The sequence below is a fragment of the Fonsecaea monophora genome (genome assembly GCF_001642475.1).
Source record: "Fonsecaea monophora strain CBS 269.37 chromosome Unknown Scaff33, whole genome shotgun sequence".
NCBI lineage: Eukaryota > Fungi > Ascomycota > Eurotiomycetes > Chaetothyriales > Herpotrichiellaceae > Fonsecaea > Fonsecaea monophora.
Window position 1 is genome coordinate 248,109 of NW_019173964.1, and position 22,098 is coordinate 270,206.

The window sequence follows — 22,098 nt, forward strand, 5'->3', positions numbered from 1 at the left end:
TGAGCTAGTCTATTTGGGGCAGTAAAAAGGCCGAGTCACGAGTCCTCCGCACTTTGGGTTCAGCCTCCCAGACTTGGGAACATTTGGCGTCACAGTTAATCCATTCCTGTCAAACTTGAGCAGCATTCCTGTACCTAGATCAGAATCATGCATCTCCGCCTCATTCCTCGAGAATATACCTGTCAGAATGCCTCTTTCCAATAACGACATTTCCTCCAAACTCGGCGCCTCGGCGAAAAAGTCCATCTTCGAGCGACAGAAAGCAGAAGCGGAAGCAAAGAAGGCCCGAGAGAAAGCAGAGACAGCAGCTGTCCTTGAAGATTTTGTGAAGAGTTTTGAAGACGATGGGGACCAAATACCGGGCTTTGCTTCAAAGCGAGGCCCGGGAGGCGAACACAGAGGGGGTGTTGGCGCCCCTGGGAGCAACTACGGTCCCTCCGGCCCTGGCAAGAGACACTTCACAAGTTCGGGCCTGAAGAGCGGTCCTGGCAGTCTGGGGCCGAGTCCCTCGTTGACAAAGAGTGGACCTGGTAGCTTGGGTCCTGCACCGGGATTTGGAAGAAAGAGACACTATGATGAATACTCAGGCCGGGATCGGGATCGAGAACGCGACAGAAGGGACAGGGTGTTTTCCTACAATGATGGCAGAGATGCGGACAACAGGAGAGACATCCCCGCTTTCGCTCATGACGAGGAAGAGGAAGATGCGCGGGACACAGATGATCTGAAAGCTGCCGCGAAACCCACCTTGCATCTCGCCTCTCTTCCCCCCGAGACGTCTCCTGCGGTCGTCAAGGCGCTCTTCACTCCCTCTCCGTTGGTCGTCGAAGGTGTCCGCATCCTTCCACCTGCGCCAGGCACAACCGCTGAAAGGAAATCAATCTCGGCAATCGTCACACTCGCCGCCGAGACTCCAGCGGCAGATATTGAAACAATGGTCTCGCACCTTCAGAATAAATACCTCGGATTTGGGTTCAATCTTTCCATCTCTCGCCATCTTTCTTCAGCAGCCTTGACCGGCATCAACTCCCTCGGTAACAACACTCCGTCTGCGAGCTTGCACAATCTTCCCTTTGGTGCAAAACCAATGCCACAGCACACATCCTTATCCCGGGCCCCTCCACCAGGTCAGGCAGCTGGCGGTAACCGCTTTGGTCCTCCGGCTTCGTACACCTCATCGACACCGTACGGTCCTCGATCCACCATGCCCCCAACACAAGTCACGGTACAAGTCCCAAGCGATCTTCGACAACTCCGGCTAATCCACAAAACCATCGAAGCTCTTCTAACTTACGGTCCTGAATTTGAAGCATTGCTCATGTCCCGGCCGCAAATTCAACGTGACGAACAATGGGCTTGGCTTTGGAACTCGAGATCCACGGGCGGAGTGTATTATCGTTGGCGTCTATGGGAGATTCTGACCGATTCTAAATCGCGTCGCAGACAACGGTACACGGGATACGGGATGCGACAACCGCAAGGTGATATATTGTTTGAGGGACAATCAACCTGGATCGCCCCCGAAGAGGACCTCAAGTTCGAGTACACCACTCGTCTCGAGGAATTCATTTCCGATGACGACTATAATTCTTCGGACGAAGAAGGCATCGATGATGACAACAGAGGAGGTGGATTGGCCAGACGGTATCACGATCACCAAAAACTGACCAACATCAGTGAGTCCATGGACAACGATGGCACTGGTTATCTTAATCCACTGGCGAAGACGAAACTCATTCATCTACTTAGCCGCCTGCCAGAAACCAATGCTAGGCTACGCAGGGGTGATGTTGCGAGAGTGACGGGATTTGCTATTGAGCACTCTGGGGCTGGGGCAGACGAGGTTGCAGAATTAGTCACGAGGAACGTAGTCAGGCCGTTTTGTTACAGCGTCACGAGACCGAAACGAGAGACAGACGAGGAGAACGACCATCATGACGAGGAGAACGATGATGGTACGCCAAAACACCAGGGGGAGGGGGAGGCCCCCAGGTCTGAAAACCCAGACCAACCGCCTAGACCCATGGAAAAGGATACAACCCCGGCATCACTAATCGGTTTATATTTGATAAGCGACATTCTCTCAGCCTCCTCAACCTCGGGTGTGCGACATGCATGGCGCTACCGCTCACTGTTTCAGCATCAACTTCTCGCTCAGAACGTCTTGCCTGCGTTGGGCAAATTCCCACAAAAGCACGAATGGGGCAAGCTCAAGGCCGAGAAGTGGAAGAGACAGGTACAAGTGGTCTTGGGGCTGTGGGAGGGGTGGTGCGTTTTTGAGGAAGCGAGGATGAAAGAGATGATTGAGGGTTTCTTACACCCGCCCCTGAGTGAAGAAGAGAAAGCCAAGGCCCAGGCTGAGCAATTGGCCGAAAGAGAGAAACAGAAAGAAAGAGACAGGGCTACCGGAAGTGTGAGCCGTTGGCGTAGCGTGGACGACGCCAGTGCTAACGGAGGCGTTCCGACCTCAGACAAAGTCGTGTCTACTGCTTCTGCCGACGCGAACCACGCAGCCAACGACGGTGACGTGGAAATGAACATGGACGGGACGCCCATGATTGATGACGACGGAGAGGGAGTGCAGACCGAAGCTGACGAGCAGGACGTAGACGGGGACGAGGTTCTGACGGACGAGAACATCGACGGCGTCCCAATGGTGGACAGCAGCGATGACGAACAGGACGTCCAGGAACCCAACCGGGAACGAGAGGATGCTGGAGCCCCACCTCAACGGCAGGAAGAGCAAGACCGCGCCGCAAAGCAGCAGCAGTCTGTGGACGAAACCGAGGGCGGCAAGGCAAAGACAGTCTCAAACGCAAATACGCAAGTAACACGCGAAGCAGCCCCAGAGGTGCGAGGACAAGGAGGTTCTTCTGGCCCGGCGGCAACAACAAAGTCGGCAGTAGCCGCGGGTCCAGCGATTACCTTGGCGACGGCTTCTGCTCAAGGCCGCCGAGTCCGGCCGAAAGCCACGGATTTCGACATGTTTGAGTAGTACCCAAACAGACAAGCAGGAAAGCAAGCATTCGGTGTCAATGAGCACAAGTCAGAAGTACGACAAAGGATCGAGATGACGGGGAGAAGGAAAAGAAGGAGATGATGAACAAGATGCCAATAAACTGGATTGGTGGTTCTTGCTAATTCTAAGCAACGAAATAATAGCCCCCAAGGTCGAAAAAAAAAAGCAATAGAGAAGATCTTTGCTTTTTTGGATCGGTTCCTGGCTGGATGGTCTATGCCAGTTTCCCGAACACGCTTGCCCCTTTGTCTTATCCGTATTCCCTTATTCTCAGCTCTCGCTGCTGTAGTTACATACCCATATACCCATAGAGCCGTAGGCTCCGTGCTCTGCACTCTAGCAGATCCAAGACACACACCCACACACCCACACACTACATCTCAGGCCTACGAATGCGCCTACACCTCCTCCGTGCTCGCCTTCCCCGGCTCGCCTTCTGGTAGCGTGTTTCTCAATGTCCGTGGTTCGTCGGGGGTTGGGCTCTTCTCCAGGGGCACTGTGTCCCCTAGCGTGCTTGCGGTTGTGTGCTTGCTAGCAGGAATTGCATCCGTACTTGGATCAGGCTCTTCTCTTTCCAGTTCTAAACCGGTCTCCTGAACACTGCTTGCCGTCGTCCGTTGAGAGAGTCCAACCTCTTCGCCCTCCTTGTCCACTTTCTCGGCTGGATCAGTTCGACTGAGAGGGTTGGACTTCTCCCTTATAGGCGTCCCAGGTGTGGGCTCCGGGTCTGCGAGTTCCCCAGCGGTGTTTGTCGCTATATTAGTCGCCATCGGTATCGGTTGACTCTCAACCTCAGCCTCTGTCTTGGGCTCAGCCTCGCCATCATCGGTCACATCTGTAGGGGCTGGCGGAGAGACTTGTGCCGGAGCGGTTTGTTCGGACTGCTCAGCCTGCTTCTCCGGAATGTCCAGATTCGCAGATCCCTCCTGCTGCAGAGTCGGGGCAGGCGCAGAGGATCCAGTGGAAGAGACGTTCAACTCGTCAACGTCATCTATAGTCCACAAAGCTCGCGGTGAAAACATGGAAAACCCCGTTGGTCTCACCACAGCGGCCGGAGACTTGGCCGGTGCTCGCCTCTGTGGACCCCGGGCTCTACCCTTGCGCGCATCTTCCAAAGGTTTCACCTCTTCAGCCACTGGCTCTGGCTCCTTCTCTTTGGGCGGTCCCAGGCCAAGTTTCTGGTTGAGATCGTTCATAAAGTTCCCCCTCAGATTGGCAATTTTACTGCCTGGCACAGGCCTGGCAGGGATTTGTGGCTTAGCTTTGGTGATGGGAGGGGAAACCTTCTCCTGTTCGACCGATCCTGCTGAACCGCCAGATACGGTCTTCGCCAGCCCCTCTCCAGCAGGTTTCTTTGCTGGACGAGCCGGAATCTGAGGTTTCGGTCGATCGGGAATACTGGGAACTTTCTTCAGCTCTGTGGGTGAGACATCCTTGGGTTTTGCGGCGTCAGTCGGGGAAACACCTAGTGGTGGCACAGCGCCGAGTGCTTTCTGTGGCCGGGGCGGCACACTCGGTGCAACCTGAGCAGAGGAAGCCCCTTCACCTAACCTGTTCTTAGCGGGACGTGGAGGTATGCTTGGCTTCGCTGTAGCTTCCGGCGAGGTCTCCTCTTCTGCTTGCTGTTCTCTTGGTAGATTTGAGATGGTTGTAACTAGGTGGTGGCTGTCTGGGCTGTCCTCCCATATATCTTGGCTGGGAAATCTAGGTACCATGCCAGGTCTGGTAGGCATGTCATCGCGAAGGTGAGGCGCAAAGCGGGATTGTGCCAGTCTTTGTTCCTTTGGGATCAACTTGGCCTTTTCCTTTTCAGATGGCTCTTCCTTTCGGGCAGCTTCCTGTTCCGGAGGTTCAAACGTCTTACTAGCAGAAAGATCCTCCTCAGCTTTGGCGGGAAGATCTGGTGTGGAGACGGTAGCGGAGTGATGGGCACTACTTGGTGTATCTTCCCAGATGTCTTGGCTGGGGAATCGCTGCTTGAGAGCTTCAGGTCGCTGCTTGAATCGTTCGGCGTGATTGATCGGCTTCTTGTCATCGTCCTCAGGGAACAGTGGTTCATATTCATGTACATCCTCCAGCGGAGTGTGCATGGCGTCTCGTTCCTCAGTATGAGAGATAAATCGAGCCAACGAGTGGTTAGCGCTGTGGAGACTGTACATGCTGGTGGGTCTGCTTGGTGGACGTGATCCTGGGGTAACATCACCGCTTGCAGGTTCAAGGCTTCCACGGCGTTCCTGTTTGGGAGAAACGGCGGGCTGCAGAAGTTCCAAACCGGGTTCCTTCGCGACCTCGTCCGCCGCGAGGATCGGCACCGAATAGCCATATTCCTGAAGGTGGTCATCGTCCTGACTGGGCTGCGAGACCAGCGGCCGAGTGTCCAGTGTTTCGTTCATGCTTTCCTCGCCGCCTGAAATCTTATTATACCGTCGACCGACCGGAACATGGACCTCTCCCTCCTGTTCACTTTCGATGGCATCGTGATCGTCATGCCTACTGGAAATCGAAAGTCGGCCACGTCGGACTTCAGCTGGAATGGTATCGTCCGCTGGGAAACTGGCTTTCCTCAGTGGGGATTCGAGGGCAGGTTGGGAGGTGTTGGTAAGAGTCTTTGCGAGACTGTTGGGAGTATTTTGCTGAGACCTGGAGATGTAGATATCCGAGGCCAGATAGCCGATTTGTTCATCAGGGTAGGAATAAGTTGATCCTGAGGTTCCTGGACAAGTGAGTTAGAGTATGCCATGTTTTCTCAAAGCAAACAACGTACCGAGTCCTGATCCGCGACTAGCTGTCTCCCGCACAATTTTGTTCAGATCATCACTACTCAAAGCGAAAGCGCCGCGGCCACTGCCGATGCTTTCATACACTCCATGGCCATGGGTTTCCTCGATTTGGGCCGCCTCGGGGTGTTTTGCATACCAGTCCTTTTCGAACTTGTTTTCAGGAACAACGCCATGACCATGGAGACCATAGGACCCAGGAGGAGTAAAGATCTCCCTACTCGCCTTTGCCCGCGAGTGAGTGGGCCGCCTCTTGTCGCCATTTGTGCCAGTATGAGCCGGAGTCAGACCCGGCGCAGGGGAAGGGGCCTGCACATCTCCCAACAAAGGATTGATGGGAACTCGGATGCCGAGTTCTGCGGGACCAGACTCGTCATCTCCAAAGACAGAGGGACGGCGCTCGCCGCCAATTGTAGATGAGGGCCGAGAGAAACTTGACCGGGTCCTCACTTGCTGTAACCCTTCACCCTCATCTTGTGACGGAGTCGACGGCTTCCCGATGCCGTGGGAAGCAGCTTGCTGGGAGTCGGTCCGGGTGACAGCCTGGACCTGGGCAGTCGCACTTGACTTGGGGAGCGAGGGCTTTGGGGCGTACAACTTGAGGTCTTGTGCGATATTTCTGGTCTGAGCCGCCGCATCCGACCCGAGAGTCGAGACTGGTGGTTGCTGATTCGTTTGCGTATCCGTCTGCATTTCCATGCCCATGTCCATGATCTCGCCATACTCCATGCCTTCTTGGCCGAGGGATGGCAGGTGCTGGACGCTGGGACGGCGAGGCATTCCCTCCGCAGAGGATTGCTCATTGGCCTTGTGACGGGTGAGATTGGCGGACCATGGTTCGTTCAGAGGAGAGCGAGGGAAGTTGGAGGGTGACATGGAGCGTTCAATACGCTTGTTTATGGGACGAGGAGGAATGTCGGGCAGCTTTCCTGCGCCATGGGCAGCAGCTTGCTGAGCTCGACTAGGACGAGGAGGAATGGTGGGAGCGACTTGAGCGGCCGACATGATGGGCAAACTAATGCTTGATGCCGACTGTAACAGGGACAACGTCAGCATGCGATGAGAAGCTATCGAGGTCGGACAGGGCGCAAGGTATAAAGAGCTACTCGCCCAGAGCCATATCTCATTCACCGCCCTGGCAGATGCTAAGGTTTTGCGAGTGGGATGTTTTGACTCCCTCTGACGATAAGGACTCGAAAGGGTTGAAATTGGAGAAGCCAACTACGTACCGTTTTGGAGAAGATACAAAGAAAAGAAAGGAAACTCGTAAGAAAGATGACGGGTTCAGAAGATAGGTCGAGAATTGGTTGAGGTCAATGGTGGGGAGAGCATATGGGAAGAATGTCAGAAAAAGCAAAACAGAAGATGATGCAGGTTTGAGGGTAGAGGTAATGCGGTGTTTTTCTTGTATGATGGATATCGAGGGACTTCTTGCGACTTTACTAGTAAATCGTGGAGAAGCAGCAGGTTGACAAGTATTAGTCGTTGTCTGGTTAGTTGGTTTTTTTGGGTCACTGCCACCACCAAACACCTGCAGCGGGCTGCCACCACCGAAAGGTCCAGTTATTATGGGCACGGCTAGGGGGCAAAGGGGGGCTCCTCCCAGGGCAAAAGGGCAGAGGACAAAGGGCTCACCAGGCCAAAAGAAAAAAAGTCACGGGTCACAAGCGCAGGAAAAGTCTTTTGTTGGTGCTCGTGCAGAGGGGATGATTCCAGGCCTGTGGCTACTGGTCCAGCGATCGAGCAGCCCGTCACCGCCCCTGCGGGTGAGAACATGGCTAGGCTTACGTAGGAATAGTGGCCCCGGCCACGGGTGGCCAAGTAGCCCAAAGTGATGCACCACGGGGCTCCCCCCTGCTCCTACTGTGCCAGCCCAGCGGGGGCCTGTCTTGTCTGTTCAACACTCAGGGCACGTTCTTATAGGTGCCTTTGGGGTGAATTTGATGTCCTCATTCCTTAGCCAAGGTCTGCACGACCTGTTTGGGGACGTGTTTTGCCGAGTCAGAAGACATTCAACAGAAATAACTGGCACATCTGATGCCAGCGCCCGGATGTCGTCGCATGCGGTTAGGCTCGGAATGACTGTGAGCACAAATTGAATCCTAATTGTGGTGGCGGTGATTGGACACATTCGACCCGTAGTATTTGGGCGGTTTAGCGGGTTGGCGGGGACGGTGGGCAAAAATTCAGGAACACATCCAATTCTTTGTCTTCTCCGCAGGCAACTGACGTGATGTGTGCCTCGTCCTCGGCTTGCACGTCTCGATCGTCACGAACTCGTTTCGATCGATTGCACCATCCAATCTGACTTTCTGCTTCGATTACGCTCCATTGACTCCCTATTCTTTATCACCCGCCGGTTCTGCCACGACATCATATGACGATGACGCGACACCAGTGAGAATCAACTGAAACCTTGAACACCGCAGACTCCAATTCGCTCTCCACTTTTATGCACGTACTAGTCCCCCTACGCCGAGTTCTCTATGATACAAGACAGTTCGTGATACCGGAGTTTAAGATGATCGATATGGACAAATATGACGCTGGAGAATAAATAGAGACGAATTAGGACCGGGGCAAGCAGGATGAACAACCGTTGAGAATCACGACGTCGCTACAGGTCGGTAACCGGCTGGATTACCCCAACGTCGGTAGATGAAGCCTCGCTCATCCAGTTCCGGTATTGCTGATCATTTAGCTGTGCTTATGATGTATAAGAGTTTACAGCTGAGAACTAGATGCTCCTTACCTCCCACGGCTAAATGCGACACGATTGAGCTTGGCCAACGGTCGTTGACAATGACAGATCATCCATAGCATCTCTCATCGTGTTTGTCAATCCTACGAGCGAGCCTTCGTAATGACACGTCGAACTCCGACCGGTTTCCAGCAACAGCCAGGTTATGTACTGGTCACTTGTTTTATTTTGGTGCAAACCGCCTTGAGTCTGTGGCTATCCTGGAATTCTGTTCTGGCGCACGAGTGCCCTCGACATCAATAACGCGGCAGGTGGACCCAGGGTGATCCAAAGATCGGTGACCAAGATCTGCACAGGAGGAGGTACAGTGACCAAATGGCACACGAAACTACAGCTATAAGCCGGTCTATCAAATTCAGACGCCACTGCGAGATTTTGCCGTGTTCAAATGTTCAAACGACATCAGCGCCGGCGTTGAAAGGGGTTCCTACAATCGGGGCCCATTTTCGACATAGAGACGTATTCGTAGTCTTGCGATGATCAACAGTCGGATTTTGACTCGAGAACAGCGGGGGATTATTAAAGGCAACCCCTGGTCTTTACAAAGGATTGGAAAGTCACCGACTCCAGAGTACAGGTACATACTGGTATCCCTACTCGTATAACACGCAGAGGCGCAGTCCGGCATGGCTGGAATTGGGGGTCACGATGATGACGATGATGTTGTTTGCCTCGGATTCCTCAATGACACCATGAGGCATTTCTCATGGCTCCACAGCGGGGGAACTCCTTACACCCACTTGCTTCGAGCTTCTTGATTTGTGTACTTGTACGAGACCACGAGGTTCTCGGTACACGCTACCTATGAGTTATGTATCTGGTAGTTATGTACTTAGGTACCGAGTACTTGTACCTGTACCTGTATCGTGATTGTACCCAAGACCAACTACGAGGTCTTGTTACTCAGGACCTAGACTGAGCAATGGCCGTCCATACATGTGTGCGTGTATGTCTCCCTTTGCACTTTTGTGCTCGTTGCAAGCAGTAGGTAGTTAGTAGATACGACAGGCCATTCTCCACGGCGCTCCCTAACCTGTTCGTAATCGCGCCTTCTTCTTTTCATTCAAGCGGCGGTGACGGCAGAAAGTCATTATTACCTCATCTGTCTCCATCCCGACACTGCCCAACTTGGTAACTCGGCAGAAGAGAAGAGCCACTTACTTACTCACGAGTACAAGTACCTATACGAGGTACATACCATGTAGCCCGTCGCAATCACACTCGCAATGCAAACCCCGATTCGCCACACCCCATCTCAGGTGATCATGTCGAAAATTTTCTGGCGGGCCGGGTTCCCTAAAACAGGAGAAGGGCTCATAATAAAGTCCCGAGTATTTGGTGGATGTATCTAGCGGCTCACCCATCCCCCGCATTTTCTTGATTACCGGACATCCGGGGCAAGAAAGCGTTGGAGGGGACAAAAGTCTGGGGGGAGGACGAGTTACCGAGAGACCGAGTAGTCGATACATCGAAAGCAATTACACTTCCTCCGCACGAGACAGATTATGCCTCGCGTGCCCTCGCTAAGACGGCATCAACCCTCATTTCAATCGGGCTTGGAGGATGGAACGAAGGACCGATCAATGACCAAATGTGTTCTAGAAGTCGCTATGCTGTCTTTTCAAACCGTCCTCTTCTAGTATCTGCGTAAAGGGCAAGCCGCTCTAAACCCTCCATCATTGTTGTCCCATGATCCCGTGTAGCATGCGCAGTGACCCGCGTCTTCTTGGCCCACGTGGATAATCCGCTCTATGCCGCGTAGCGAAAGGGATATGTCCAATACGAAAGACCGAAAAGAAACGCTCAAACCTCATGACCAGCTCAAACCTGGCATTTACCAGTTGCGGTTCAGAACCCTCGAGTTACCGTCCTTCATTGCAGTCGCGGTCCCGCCGCTGGCATTCAATGCCTCTTTCCCGCTGGTCTCCATTCGCCCACCCAGCTCCGTCTTGCCGCCAGTAATACGACGTCCAACCACAACATTGCCGTTCCCTGCCTTCTTGCCAAACAGTGCTGCCCCCTCCACCAGTCTTCGTTCTGTGTTCTGCCGCCCATTGACAAAGTCGGGGTAGTTGAGTGTCAACTCTACAGCTCCGTTGATAATGTTGTCGGCGGCTTCGACACCTAGCATGAAGGAATGGTCTTGGTTGCCCACCTCGTATCTCCAGGACCCGAACCGTCCGCGGCTGTAGATGCCTTTCTCCAGAAGAGCCGGTAGCATCTGCTTGAGCACTCCTTCTCGCTCCAAAGTTGGGGTAGGATAACCATGATCGAAGCGGCGATGATAGGTCGAGACAATTTCGTCGTCGGGTTTCAGCATCTCGGTGTTCACCAAACCTTGGATGCAGTCTTTGAGAAGGGTGTCCTGGTTGACTGGTTTCATACTGGACTCGGACACCTCCAGCATGATTGACCAGTAGGGTCCCTCTTTCGCCTGCATACTCTGGCGCCGAGATCCGTTGGCAAGTTGTAACGTGGGCAGCTTGACATTCTTCTGCGGCTGGTTGTAGGGGGAATAGTTGGAAAATATGGTCGCACGATAGAAAGGGCAGTTGTCCTCGGGGAAATAAAGCCAGCACTTGTCGCCAATTCGTTCGGGACGTGTACCTCGGATGCCCACACCGATAACATGAGTGCTACTATAGAACAAGCCCTTGGACAAGCTGATCAGTTTCTCGTCCTCCATGGCCTCTGCCAAGAAGTCAATAGACATGGTGCTGATGAGTCTCTCGTAGTGGACGGTGGTGCCATCGGCCAAGAGGACTTGTTTCTTGTCGGCGTTGACCTTCTTGACAGTGCCTTTCTTTCCAAAGCGCTTCTTCTCTTCCGGGAGAGTCTTAGCAACGGCGATCCAGATGCCACCCGTGCCATCTCGCGCTGGAAATCTGAAGGTGGCGTTAGGGCCCCAGTTGCCTGCCGTTTTCTGGAGTATGACGTTTTTGGTGACAGCCTTAAGATCTGGAGCTGCCACGCGCTCGCCTAGCCATTGACACTGCATCTGCGCGAGTATTAGCGCGAGTCAGGAAGTAATGTCACCAACAAACCCACCTTGGTGGTAGGAACAGCCCACACTTTGAAGTTGTAAGGTCTCATAAAAATATCTGCAATGCCAACACCCGTGTTACGTAGGATCCATTCGTCAAAATTCTGGGGTTTGGTATTTGCGACTCTTGCTGCCAAAGCGGCGTCAATCAGTCCGTCCATGCACACCACCTGATCTTCCTTGGGCAACATCGAGATATTATTTTGAAATGGATATGGCACCCATAGACCTTTGCATCGAACATAGGATATTCTCTGGTGGGTATACCAATCGTCTTCGTTCGGCAGCGCCTCGTCAATGCAGTCGTCGAAGTATTTGTAGTGGGAGAAGATGACATGGCCACCGACATCATAGAGCTGGTCGACAAGTCAGCACCTGAATTGTTTTTGTTTAGGGTATTCCAAAGCACATACAAATCCTTCTTTGGTCACGTCGGTAGAAGCGAGACCGCCAGGAGTCTCGTTTGAATCGACAATCATCCATGATGGGCCATTCTGGCGGACCAGTTAGTGGGAGCCTCTCGTGCGCGAAACCTGCACATACAATCTGATTGAGTCTTTTGGCAGCGCCCAAGCCGGTTGGGCCAGCACCTATGACCAGAACGTCGACGGAACTGCGTTTGACCAGTTAGAAAGCGGTGACTGAGGTAGCAGAGAGTGGCATACATGTCAGGCATTTGGAGGGCAAAGTGAGAATATAGCCAAAGGAAAGTCAAAAAGAAAGTCAAAAGACAGGACAGGTCTATATGCTGCAGATTTTGTTCAGCAACGACTGTTTACACTGGACCAATACAGCAAACTGTGGCAGAGAAGCAACGGTTTTGCATCGGACACCCTCCGTGTCTCGAGTTCAATGCGTCTCTGGGCAGAAAAAAAGTTGGGGCGCAGGTGCAGATGCGCTGCGGTTCGGCAAGTGGACCAGTTGGAGCAACCGTCACAGGCTTGGCAGGGGATGGATAGACAGATTTCAGATTGCGAAGTTGTATCTTTTGTTCAGCCACAGTCCCCCAGTACTTAACGGGGATGGCATTGACCCCTCTCACTGGTGTAACAGTGAACTCCTTATTCCTCCGGCAATCTTCCGGACGTCCTCAGTACCGTGGGTAACGGGAAGATGGACGTGGTAAAGGGGGCGTGGATCCTGCAGCCTTATGTTCAGGGGCATAAAGGGGTGTAGGATGGTCTATCATGTCGAAACACTACCCAGCATCCCTGACATATCAATGTATATACCTATCATTTAACTGATAGAGACCACGGGCACTGACATGAGAGCGATCCTAGCCCACCAAGAACGGAGCTTGACTGTCAGGTTGATAACAGTAACAACCTTTGATGAATGCACGCGTCACCAGCGCCGGACGTTAGATCCGCATCACCATCAATGTCCGAGCATTTTATATGAATGTTGTCTTACCATCGGACAAGCGAGATGTGTCTTGACAAAACAGCTTGGAGACGGCTGATTTGCACACCATAACGGATATCCGATGTCAATCAGGACGATGAACAACCGTGTCTACCCTGCCTCTAACAATGACGGGCTGACTCTTTTGGCTGCCGACTGCCCGATTCGTCAAGATTGCACCACATGTCTTGATTGGCTGGCAGCCGATAACATTCGGCTAAGTTTCTATATAAGTCTCATCATAGTGGGCTCTAAATGTCAGGGAGGGAGAGAGTTTTCGCCGTGGCTGCGGCTGCGGCGATACTCTCCTGGTTCTCAATAATCTCAATCTGGCACCAGCCTCCATCTCAAATTTCTATTCAGAAATCCCCCATCCTGTCGCGACGCGCATCTTGCAATCGCTGTCCTCTTCGCTCTGCCTTTGCAGCACCAACTTGGGCTGTTGTAGTCTACACAAACTCGTCACGTCCTTCTCTTATGTTGACTTGAATCCTTGCCAAAGTGCTGCGCCCCAAGACCTTTTCGGGGTCACCCTCACCTTTCTCCTTTCGAGACTTCCTCGCTCGCTCTCAATCACCGCAACTTACAATGGCCGACGGTGAGAAAAAAGTCCGCTTGTCGGGTGAACAGACCAGAGTCAATGAGCCAGCGGCCCCTGCTTCCTCGGCGAGCATCCTCCCTACGACAGAAAAGCCTCAACCTCCTAAACCCTCATTGCACCCATCTCTCTATGTGATGTAGGTGTAGTCCCTCACCCAGATAGGCTTCGGTCGACTGATGGTATTACAGAACATGGATTGGGTTCAGCGGGGGTGTGATTCTGTTCAATAAATGGCTGTTGGATACACTTGGGTTCAGTATGTATTCCAGGATTACAGAGTTGACGCAAAACGGGCTGACTTCTCTGCAGAATTTCCCATCACATTGACAGCATGGTATGTTTGATGGTATCTTCCGAATATCGAGACTACGGCTGACTCCGGTCGCCAGGCATATGCTCTTTGCAACTATCATGACACAGCTCCTCGCGAAAACGACGACGCTCCTTGATGGCCGCAAAACCGTCAAAATGACCGGCAAAGTCTACCTCCGCGCTATTCTGCCAATCGGTTTCTTCTTCAGCTTGAGCTTGATTTGTGGAAATCAAGCATATCTCTACCTGAGTGTTGCCTTCATTCAGATGCTGAAAGTGAGTTGAGCACATGTCAAGAGATTGGGTCACAGCGCTAAACTTTTGACAAGGCTTGCATGCCTGTGGCGGTGCTTTTGACCACCTGGGCCATGGGCGTTTCCCCCCCGAGTTTGAAGACCTTGGGCAACGTCTCCTTCATCGTCATCGGCGTGGTCATTGCCTCATACGGCGCGATTGAATTCAACTTGACCGGCTTCATGTACCAGGCTGGTGGAATCACCTTCGAAGCCACTCGCTTGGTCCTGGTCCAGCGTCTCCTTAGTTCGGCCGAGTTCAAGATGGATCCCTTAGTGTCCCTGTACTACTTTGCGCCTGTGTGCGCCGTCATGAACGGCGTGACCGCTCTATTCTTCGAGATACCCAAAATGAGCATGCAAAATGTCTACGATGTCGGGATTTTCATGCTGGTGGCTAATGCAATGGTCGCATTCCTCCTGAACGTCTCGGTTGTTTTCCTCGTGAGTTCCACACAGCCTTTCATGACCGAGTCGCCCAGTCTCTAACAATGATGCAGATTGGAAAGACATCCTCATTGGTCCTCACTCTCTGTGGCATTCTGAAAGATATCCTGCTCGTGGCAGCATCCATGATGATTTGGGGTACCCCCGTGACCAAAACCCAGTTCTTCGGTTACTCAATTGCGCTTGGTGGTCTTCTGTACTACAGACTGGGAGCAGAGCAGCTCAAGCAGTACGTTGCCCATGCTGGTCGATCGTGGTCAGAGTTTGGTGTCCAGAAGCCAGCAATGCGAAAAGCACTGATCTTTGCGCTCGTTCTCCTCACCATCTTCCTTTTGCTCGGCGGATTGGCTCCCACATATGCGCCTTCACAGACGAAGAACTTGAAAGACATGTTCAGCAACGGTCTTGGGTCATGAGAGACATTGGTGCGGGATCCTGGGAAGAAAAGAGAAAAGAAAAATGAGCATTAAAAAGAGCTCCTCCATACACCGGCTGGATTACTGGTTGATTGGAGTATTGCAACTGAAGCGAAAATCCAGAGAGCATCTCATTGTTCTCGCCAACTTGGAGCACATAGACATTGTATCCTTGTATGATATTGCTGCAACACGGTTAGGGCGTTTGGATATACAGGGGCAAAATGGCAGAGAGGTACCACATGCATGAACGACGGAGGTCTCTGCCAAACAAATGCAGGAGGTGCTTGGGGACGATGCTGGTTTTCTTTTTTGCAGACACTTGTCTAGCTAGCCATCCATCTACCTAATAACGAGAAGGTCATTGAACAATTTGACATAAACCCATGACGAGATGTACTCGTAAGAGGCTGGCGATGGTTGGCTTGAAATGTGCAGATGCGTACCACTCTGCATCCTAGTCCCTACTGCCAGGCATGTGACAGAGTGGCCAGAGCGAGCAGGCAAGGAAGGCCACGGGTTAGCGGGACTATGTCCAACCACTCAAAAGTAGGGACGAACACAATGACTTGCGGGCCTTTAAGCGGGTGGCGTTGGAAGGGATTGGGGGAAGCTCCGGGGGTTCAAGCCCAGCGTGGTGGCCACTAAAAGGCGCCCAGTAGCAGTTTGTTGCGGGCTTCAGGGACTGGCGTGGTTTTCCCCACACTGCCTCTTACCGTATTGCTCCTCGGTTACTGCATCACGTATCCACGCTTTCCCGCCGAGCATCGCAAAGGAAAAAAAGGTGATCCATCAGAAAGTTCTCAAGGCGCCCGAGCCTCTCACTGGCTGCCTGAGGTTCCAGGGTCAATAGTTGGTGCCGGTGGGGTTGATGAGAGGGGCGGCGCACCCTGTTCCCTTTGCCCTTTCTTTCCAATGCCTGATCACCATTCTGGCCTTACAGATCCATTATTTGCCGGTTGGGTTTGGCCTCTACTTGCTGGTTTGGTGGCTTGGTGGATCCGATAAACTGCGCAACAGAAGTCAGTCTTTTGCTTACAGGATGCGGATGGCTTGCAGCTCACGCCTTCACCCAATGGCCATTGCCCGATCAGAGCGGCGTTCCTGGCAATCCCTGCGAGCTTTACTGCTTGTGGGCGTCTTGATCGCAACTCGCAACAAAGGCATCCCGAATTTTGTGCATCGTTGCCCGTTGCCGTCAAGCCCGCCGCCTCAGACCTCACATCTGCTGCTGGGGACCTTAGACCACTGACAGCACGCCGTTACCACTTTCTCTCATACGAATCTTGCAGACCGCAAAGTTCCCCCAGATTTCTCGCTTTTCCTTCGCTTCTCGCCTTCTCGCCTTCTCCCAGCTTCCATCTTCCAGCTCCCTTCCCACGAGACTCGCATTGCGACCCTGCCTCTTTCCTCTTCGCCTCTTGCGCGCCCCATTCAAATACCTCAGCTCATCCCGCTTCCCACCCTCTTCTCTTGTTTACTTTCACTTCTGCCTCTTACTTCCGGAACATACCCTCCTCTACCATATCATATGTCGACTTCATCTAATATCCATCCCGTCGCTTTCTCATATTGACCTCTGGGATTCCTTCGGCGCAGGGTTCGGATCTAATTGCCCACTGTTTGCTATCTTTGCCAGCCTCGTTCCGTCACTTGGAAACAAAAGGAAAGGGAAAAACTACATATTCTTTGGGACTTTTGTCTTTGCGCCTCTCAAAATATGTCATTTGTCTCTCAGGAACAGCATCAGCTTCCCACTCCCTCTGATACACCCAAGGCAATGGAGCAAGACGAACCTTTGCCAGTTTCGTACCCCCACCATTCGACCACCTGGACCCCGGTTGATGGCGTGACTCCAATCTCAACCAATCCGTCGAGAAAGCGTTCTCGTGACGAGACTGCGTTCGACGTCGAAGCGGACGGCTCTTATTTCGCGTCGGTCGACACCCCGGCTCCAATCCCCGAAGAAGAACCGATTTACGGAGAGGGAATGGTCTTACTCAATCCAAAGACAGGCTTGTCGGTGTCGGCGGAGAGCCAGACGGGCACATGGTACGAAGAGAAGGCAGATGAAAAGGCACTCAAGGAAGAGATTGCCGCGGCGTACACCCGGCCCAAGTTGCCGACCAGCCGCAAATCAGTCAGGCTGTCTCAGACCTCGCTGCGCCTACCAATCGAGACCAACATCGCCTCTGCGCCTGCTAGTCCACCAAAGACTGCCGTAGATCGACCAGAGTTTGACGAGGCGACCATTGCGCTCGGTGTCGGGTGGACCAAGATGGAGTCGGAAAGCGAATCAATGCAGGCCGCTGCCAGAGGCTGGGCAAAGTATCTGGACAACCACTATTCTAGGTATATTCACGGCGCACAAATTCTCCTCAAGAATGCTGGACTCGACGCCTACCTTGTCGGCTGCCAGGAAGGCTTTTTCCTCTTCAGTGAAAGCCTGTTGGAAGGCAAACTGGTCGGCAGAACGTGGGATACGTGCCTGCACAATCTCAAATGCCAACCTATGGTTTTTGAAGGGGATGAGGTATTGCGAGCCGAAAGTACACCAGGCCCGGAGAGTGTTCAGCCGCAGTCGTCTGAGACGGTGCAGATGCAGAACTGGGCAGACTATCATCGGCTGAATCAACCCCCACCAGTCGTTGTCCCCGGCGGCGGTATGGATCTCGACTGAAATATTGCTCATCGAGGTTTCTCTGTTCAGATAAAAACCCCAGTCTGACGTCAAAAATGATCGGGCACTCAATATTTGCGCCCGGGAACCAACTTGGAATGTAATCAGCGCTGAATCATCAGAATCAGCCGCTTGACAGGCCGGGTTAAGCCCGTTGCCAACTAAACGAATTTCCACGTTGCAAACGACTCCAACCAGCAAATGACAAGGCCAACTTCTCGTCGGAGATTCGATGGGGAAAGACTGTAAATGTTACAAGTTTTGTCAAGCGCAGCTGTGAGAAGGGCTAGGCCATTTATGCACTCAGCTTACCTGGTTGGTATTATCCAGTAACCTGGTTGATGCATAAAGATTCACCTCACCCTGCAGTGTGTCAGCGCCAGACTCGTTGTCTTTGGTGCATAGAGCATTTCCATCTGCCGCGGAAGACAATTCTTATTTGTCCTGCCTCCTATATGGACAATCTTATACACCGGCACTCTCTAGCGCTGAGACTTTGAACACTGATTATGACAAGCTTCAGAGCCAAGAAGAGGTGGAAACATCACAAGCATAATCGGCTCCTATACTGGGTTGTTGTACCTCTCAGCTAACAATTTGGCGATTATCCCAATACATGCTCCATCTCAAACGCTTCGGCATGAACTGCGTCAAATCCCTCGAAAGGGAGCTCAGGTCTTTCAGTTTGTCCAAACTCGTTGCCACTGTCCTCGAGCCACACCCAGGTTTTGCTGCCACCCTCTTCTTTCCCGCCGAATGCAGTAACACTGTTCGTCGCCTCACCCATCTGTTTGAAGGCTTTGTGTTGTTTCTGCACCGAAACGCTCATATCCCATCCGCCAGCTCCAGCACCTGCAAGTTGGCTGTTGTTCCACTTCAATGCCCAATTATCGGCCATTGATTCTGGAACTTTATATGTTGTGACCTTCAGTCTCTTAGGCCTCTCTCCTTCCCCCCCGTTCAAGACCCTAATGTCTCCATCAATATGCTGCACAAGCTCCACGGTCATGTATTCGCCAATACTCTTGGCTAGAATGACCGCGTCGGGGGTCGAGAGGAAGGCAATGTGATCGTCACCGCTCTGCCAGCCGCCGACAAGATAGTACACGTCCTTGCTTGACGGGGTTGTGGAGTGGTAAATTTGGAAAGGAATTCCTTTTGCTGCAGATGTAGCGAGGGCGCAGGCTCGAGTCCACGTTGCCGTGAAGGAGTCGGGTAGGTTGGAAGTCAACGACGGGTGTAGGCGCACCGCCGCCAATTCGACCAGCGGCATTTCTTACCAAAGAACTTGATTACTGGCTAGTAGTTGGACAATAGATATAAATGAGACGAGCGTGATGACTCGTGGGAAGTTGAGATTTTTCATCGTATCTCGACAATCCAGAGCTTTAAATGCATTTGCATCTCATGGAATACTCGCAGACGCTGTCTTTCCTCTGGTTGTGCGGTCTCACACCTCTGTGTCCACTCGTATGGCACTGTTTTGAGGCAATTTGTTGTTTGGGGTAGCCGCTCCAGCTGTGACGCTACAGAGCGAGCCATGATCGGCGTTGCAGATTCCAGATACAGAACACAATGTCTCAAGGGGTTTAAAAGTGGGTGAGCTGGTCTCTTTTTGGGCTGTGCGCATTGAATACTGATCGATACGCAGGGTGCTGACGCAACCATGGGACCGTCAGCAAAAGTGACCATGGAGGCTATGTGGGCACCAGGGATTGGAGGATGCTACCAGAGATGGCCATCAGCTGATATTGGTTCTGGTTGTGACTTCTGGTCCGCCGTATTAGTAGGGTCGGCTGTAAGATAGAAATATGCAATTATTTGTCAGCTTTTCAACACACGTGACTCGTAGTCAGGCAGTCAGGTTTTGCTGCAACGACTTCGTCCTCTTTCTATACGAAATCCACCACATTCAACTACCTCGCTGTCCATCTACTTGTAGTACTTACAAAGGTTTCTTTCCACTAGCGGAAGAGAAGCTAGTCTCCACACCTTCTGATCACCCTGATCATGGAGACCCCACCCGCAGATGTCCAGCCACCTGTGGGTGATCAAGACAATTGGCACGGTGTCGAGGACGCAAAGACGAGAAAGCGTATACAAGACAAGCTAGCTCAACGTGCAAGACGTAGGTATCCTTCAACCTCCTAGGTTCGCCAGGAACCTGTAGTGTCGCACCGCTTTACATTTTCCCTCGAATCGAGCTGTTCGTCTTTTTGTCTCTTGCTTGTGGCCGGTGATGCAATAACCTGGAACTCGATGTACTTGTTCAAGTTATCCCAAGCTCCTGCTTCTGCTTTGTCTGTCGCTTGATGCGCAGTACTCATGCTAATTCCTGTTCCAGGCAAACGAATTCGAGCGGCCAAACAGGATACACACGAGATGGATCACACAAGTCGTGCCACGCAAACAGAAGACCGTACCCCCTCCAGCCTTGACGTCCTTGCTCAGGTTGGATCTCAAATCAGTGTTGCCACCATGGCATGCTTCGAGAACTTTACAGCTTCCTCGACGGGGCACACGAGTCCATCACCTCAATCCTCAATAGCTGCGCATACTACCAACCTCAGCTATGAGATTCGTCCCTCACCCACCGTGTTCAGCGCCTTGTTTATCAACGGCATGATTCTAGGCTTGAAAGCTTGCTCGGCTGTTCCGGCACTATCCCCCCCTGCTTCTTCCACCGTGCCACTATCATTACAACCCACGCCGACTCAACTGCTCACGATTCATCAACCGGGCATAGACAGATTTCCCTTTTCCAAATTGCGAGATAACCTCATCAATATGTGTGCCGTCATTGACGAAGAAGAATTCACCCGAGACCTATTCACTATGCCAAGCTTCAACATCGTGCCTGGCCTCGCCTCGTGGGATCCTAAAGCCTGGAAGATTGAGAGTTATTTTGCCGTCAAATGGGGCTTCCTGTTCTATTGAGGACCCATTTCTTAGGCCGACACGTGAAGCTCAAGTTCGATACCGGCACATCTTCTGTAAGTTAATGTCCGGACTGGTCAAATGTGTCATTTTTTTGGTTCTTCGACCTCAGTTTAACCCCCTTCCACTATCTTAATACTTTTCCGCAACGCTCAGAATCCAGTCGACCACTACCTCGGGCTGGCCAGCCATGGGGCAGTGATCTGCCTTGATACTCGTCACATCAACCTTCCTCCCGCTCTCCTTCTCAATCCGGTCAATCCCTTCTCTCTGAACGTTTGCTGGGATGCACAGGTCCTTTTCGCAGAGCAAATACGACACTGGGATGTCTTTGTACCCAGCATGGGTCAATTCGCCAACGAAACTAAGAGCGGAGTGCCTGGGGAACTTCCTTATCCAGGCGGCACCTTCTTCAAGGGGAAGATCGGAAAATACGATAGCTGCTGATGCTTCGGCCGGATCATGATACATCCAGCCGTTCTCCTGTTTTCATGGTGCATTTCAGCAGAGGGAGCTTCAAGACAACAGGAAACAGAATGGTGGAAACTTACATCAACCTTCAAGTCCAATTGCTGCTCTTTGGGAACATCTCCCAGAACATCCTTTGCTGTCTGCCCAATAGCTGGCACCAGAGCCGTCATGTACGCCAAATTCACAATCCCGCCCTTCTTTCCCTGTTTCTGCCTTTCTTCTTTACTCAATCCCTTGGTGCTCTCTGTCACAGGGACGCCTCCATACGAATGACTAACGAGGATCACGTCCTTTCCTTGGTCTGCGAGCTTCTCGACCTCCTTGGCGATGAAGCTGGCGTCGTCATACATGGTTGGTGGTGCTCCTTCCCGAGGTTTTCCGCTTGCAATGCCCACACTTGGCTTGTGAAGGCCTTTTATTTCGTACCCTTTTGCGGCTATGGGGTTGATGACTGTGTCATAGAACTCGGGCAGGGCGAAGGAACCCGGGACAAGGAGAATTGATGGCTTCGACATTCTGCTTGAGATTGAAGGTTTGGTGTGAAAATACTGTGTCCTTGCTCGGTTTTTTGTTGTGCGAGTCTTGTTGAAGCCTTTGGTAGCGGTGCGACGATTCCTTCATTTATACCTTGCCATCTCCCAACTCTTCACCCGAACGGACGGACAATAGACCTTGGACCTGACCTTGATTTGAAATTGCTGGTCTAACTTCTGACCTATATCTACGCTTTCCTGGCTGATTCTGGACTGCTTGCCTTGTTTCTGACTGTCAGAAAAGCGGGCCGGCAGATACCTTATTGGACCATGTTCAAGCGGATAGCCGTGGCTAAACTTGAGGCTCACTAGGCCTGACCTTGAGCATCAGAAGCAGGAATTTCGACGTCGGAATCTCGACAAGAGCACCTTCCATTTCCATTTTTGGACCTGAGCACGAC

General features: G+C 52.3%; 8 protein-coding genes across 8 annotated transcripts; 4 read left to right on the forward strand and 4 right to left on the reverse strand.

The window, feature by feature from the left end:
* Positions 1 to 187: 187 nt before the first annotated feature.
* On the forward strand, positions 188 to 2,995 carry AYO21_05369 (hypothetical protein; the record flags this gene model as incomplete). Its single annotated transcript, XM_022655339.1, has 1 exon — positions 188 to 2,995. The coding sequence occupies one exon, from the start codon at positions 188 to 190 to the stop codon at positions 2,993 to 2,995; it is 2,808 nt and encodes a 935-aa protein (XP_022512421.1).
* Positions 2,996 to 3,417: 422 nt separating this feature from the next.
* AYO21_05370 (hypothetical protein) lies at positions 3,418 to 6,801 on the reverse strand (the record flags this gene model as incomplete). Its single annotated transcript, XM_022655340.1, has 2 exons — positions 3,418 to 5,732; positions 5,784 to 6,801. 2 exons carry the CDS (start codon positions 6,799 to 6,801, stop codon positions 3,418 to 3,420), a joined length of 3,333 nt encoding a protein of 1,110 aa, XP_022512422.1.
* A 3,590-nt stretch (positions 6,802 to 10,391) lies between these two features.
* AYO21_05371 (hypothetical protein) lies at positions 10,392 to 12,276 on the reverse strand (the record flags this gene model as incomplete). The annotated part of the gene is made up of 5 exons (XM_022655341.1): positions 10,392 to 11,555; positions 11,606 to 11,956; positions 12,014 to 12,094; positions 12,144 to 12,213; positions 12,266 to 12,276. 5 exons carry the CDS (start codon positions 12,274 to 12,276, stop codon positions 10,392 to 10,394), a joined length of 1,677 nt encoding a protein of 558 aa, XP_022512423.1.
* A 1,319-nt stretch (positions 12,277 to 13,595) lies between these two features.
* On the forward strand, positions 13,596 to 15,076 carry AYO21_05372 (hypothetical protein; the record flags this gene model as incomplete). Its single annotated transcript, XM_022655342.1, has 6 exons — positions 13,596 to 13,744; positions 13,797 to 13,864; positions 13,918 to 13,942; positions 13,998 to 14,196; positions 14,250 to 14,657; positions 14,714 to 15,076. The coding sequence occupies 6 exons, from the start codon at positions 13,596 to 13,598 to the stop codon at positions 15,074 to 15,076; spliced, it is 1,212 nt and encodes a 403-aa protein (XP_022512424.1).
* Positions 15,077 to 16,796: 1,720 nt separating this feature from the next.
* AYO21_05373 (hypothetical protein) lies at positions 16,797 to 17,756 on the forward strand (the record flags this gene model as incomplete). Its single annotated transcript, XM_022655343.1, has 1 exon — positions 16,797 to 17,756. The coding sequence occupies one exon, from the start codon at positions 16,797 to 16,799 to the stop codon at positions 17,754 to 17,756; it is 960 nt and encodes a 319-aa protein (XP_022512425.1).
* Positions 17,757 to 18,360: 604 nt separating this feature from the next.
* AYO21_05374 (hypothetical protein) lies at positions 18,361 to 19,029 on the reverse strand (the record flags this gene model as incomplete). The annotated part of the gene is made up of 1 exon (XM_022655344.1): positions 18,361 to 19,029. One exon carries the CDS (start codon positions 19,027 to 19,029, stop codon positions 18,361 to 18,363), a length of 669 nt encoding a protein of 222 aa, XP_022512426.1.
* Positions 19,030 to 20,234: 1,205 nt separating this feature from the next.
* On the forward strand, positions 20,235 to 20,693 carry AYO21_05375 (hypothetical protein; the record flags this gene model as incomplete). The annotated part of the gene is made up of 1 exon (XM_022655345.1): positions 20,235 to 20,693. The coding sequence occupies one exon, from the start codon at positions 20,235 to 20,237 to the stop codon at positions 20,691 to 20,693; it is 459 nt and encodes a 152-aa protein (XP_022512427.1).
* A 132-nt stretch (positions 20,694 to 20,825) lies between these two features.
* AYO21_05376 (hypothetical protein) lies at positions 20,826 to 21,679 on the reverse strand (the record flags this gene model as incomplete). Its single annotated transcript, XM_022655346.1, has 2 exons — positions 20,826 to 21,176; positions 21,245 to 21,679. 2 exons carry the CDS (start codon positions 21,677 to 21,679, stop codon positions 20,826 to 20,828), a joined length of 786 nt encoding a protein of 261 aa, XP_022512428.1.
* Between the last annotated feature and the right edge of the window lie 419 nt (positions 21,680 to 22,098).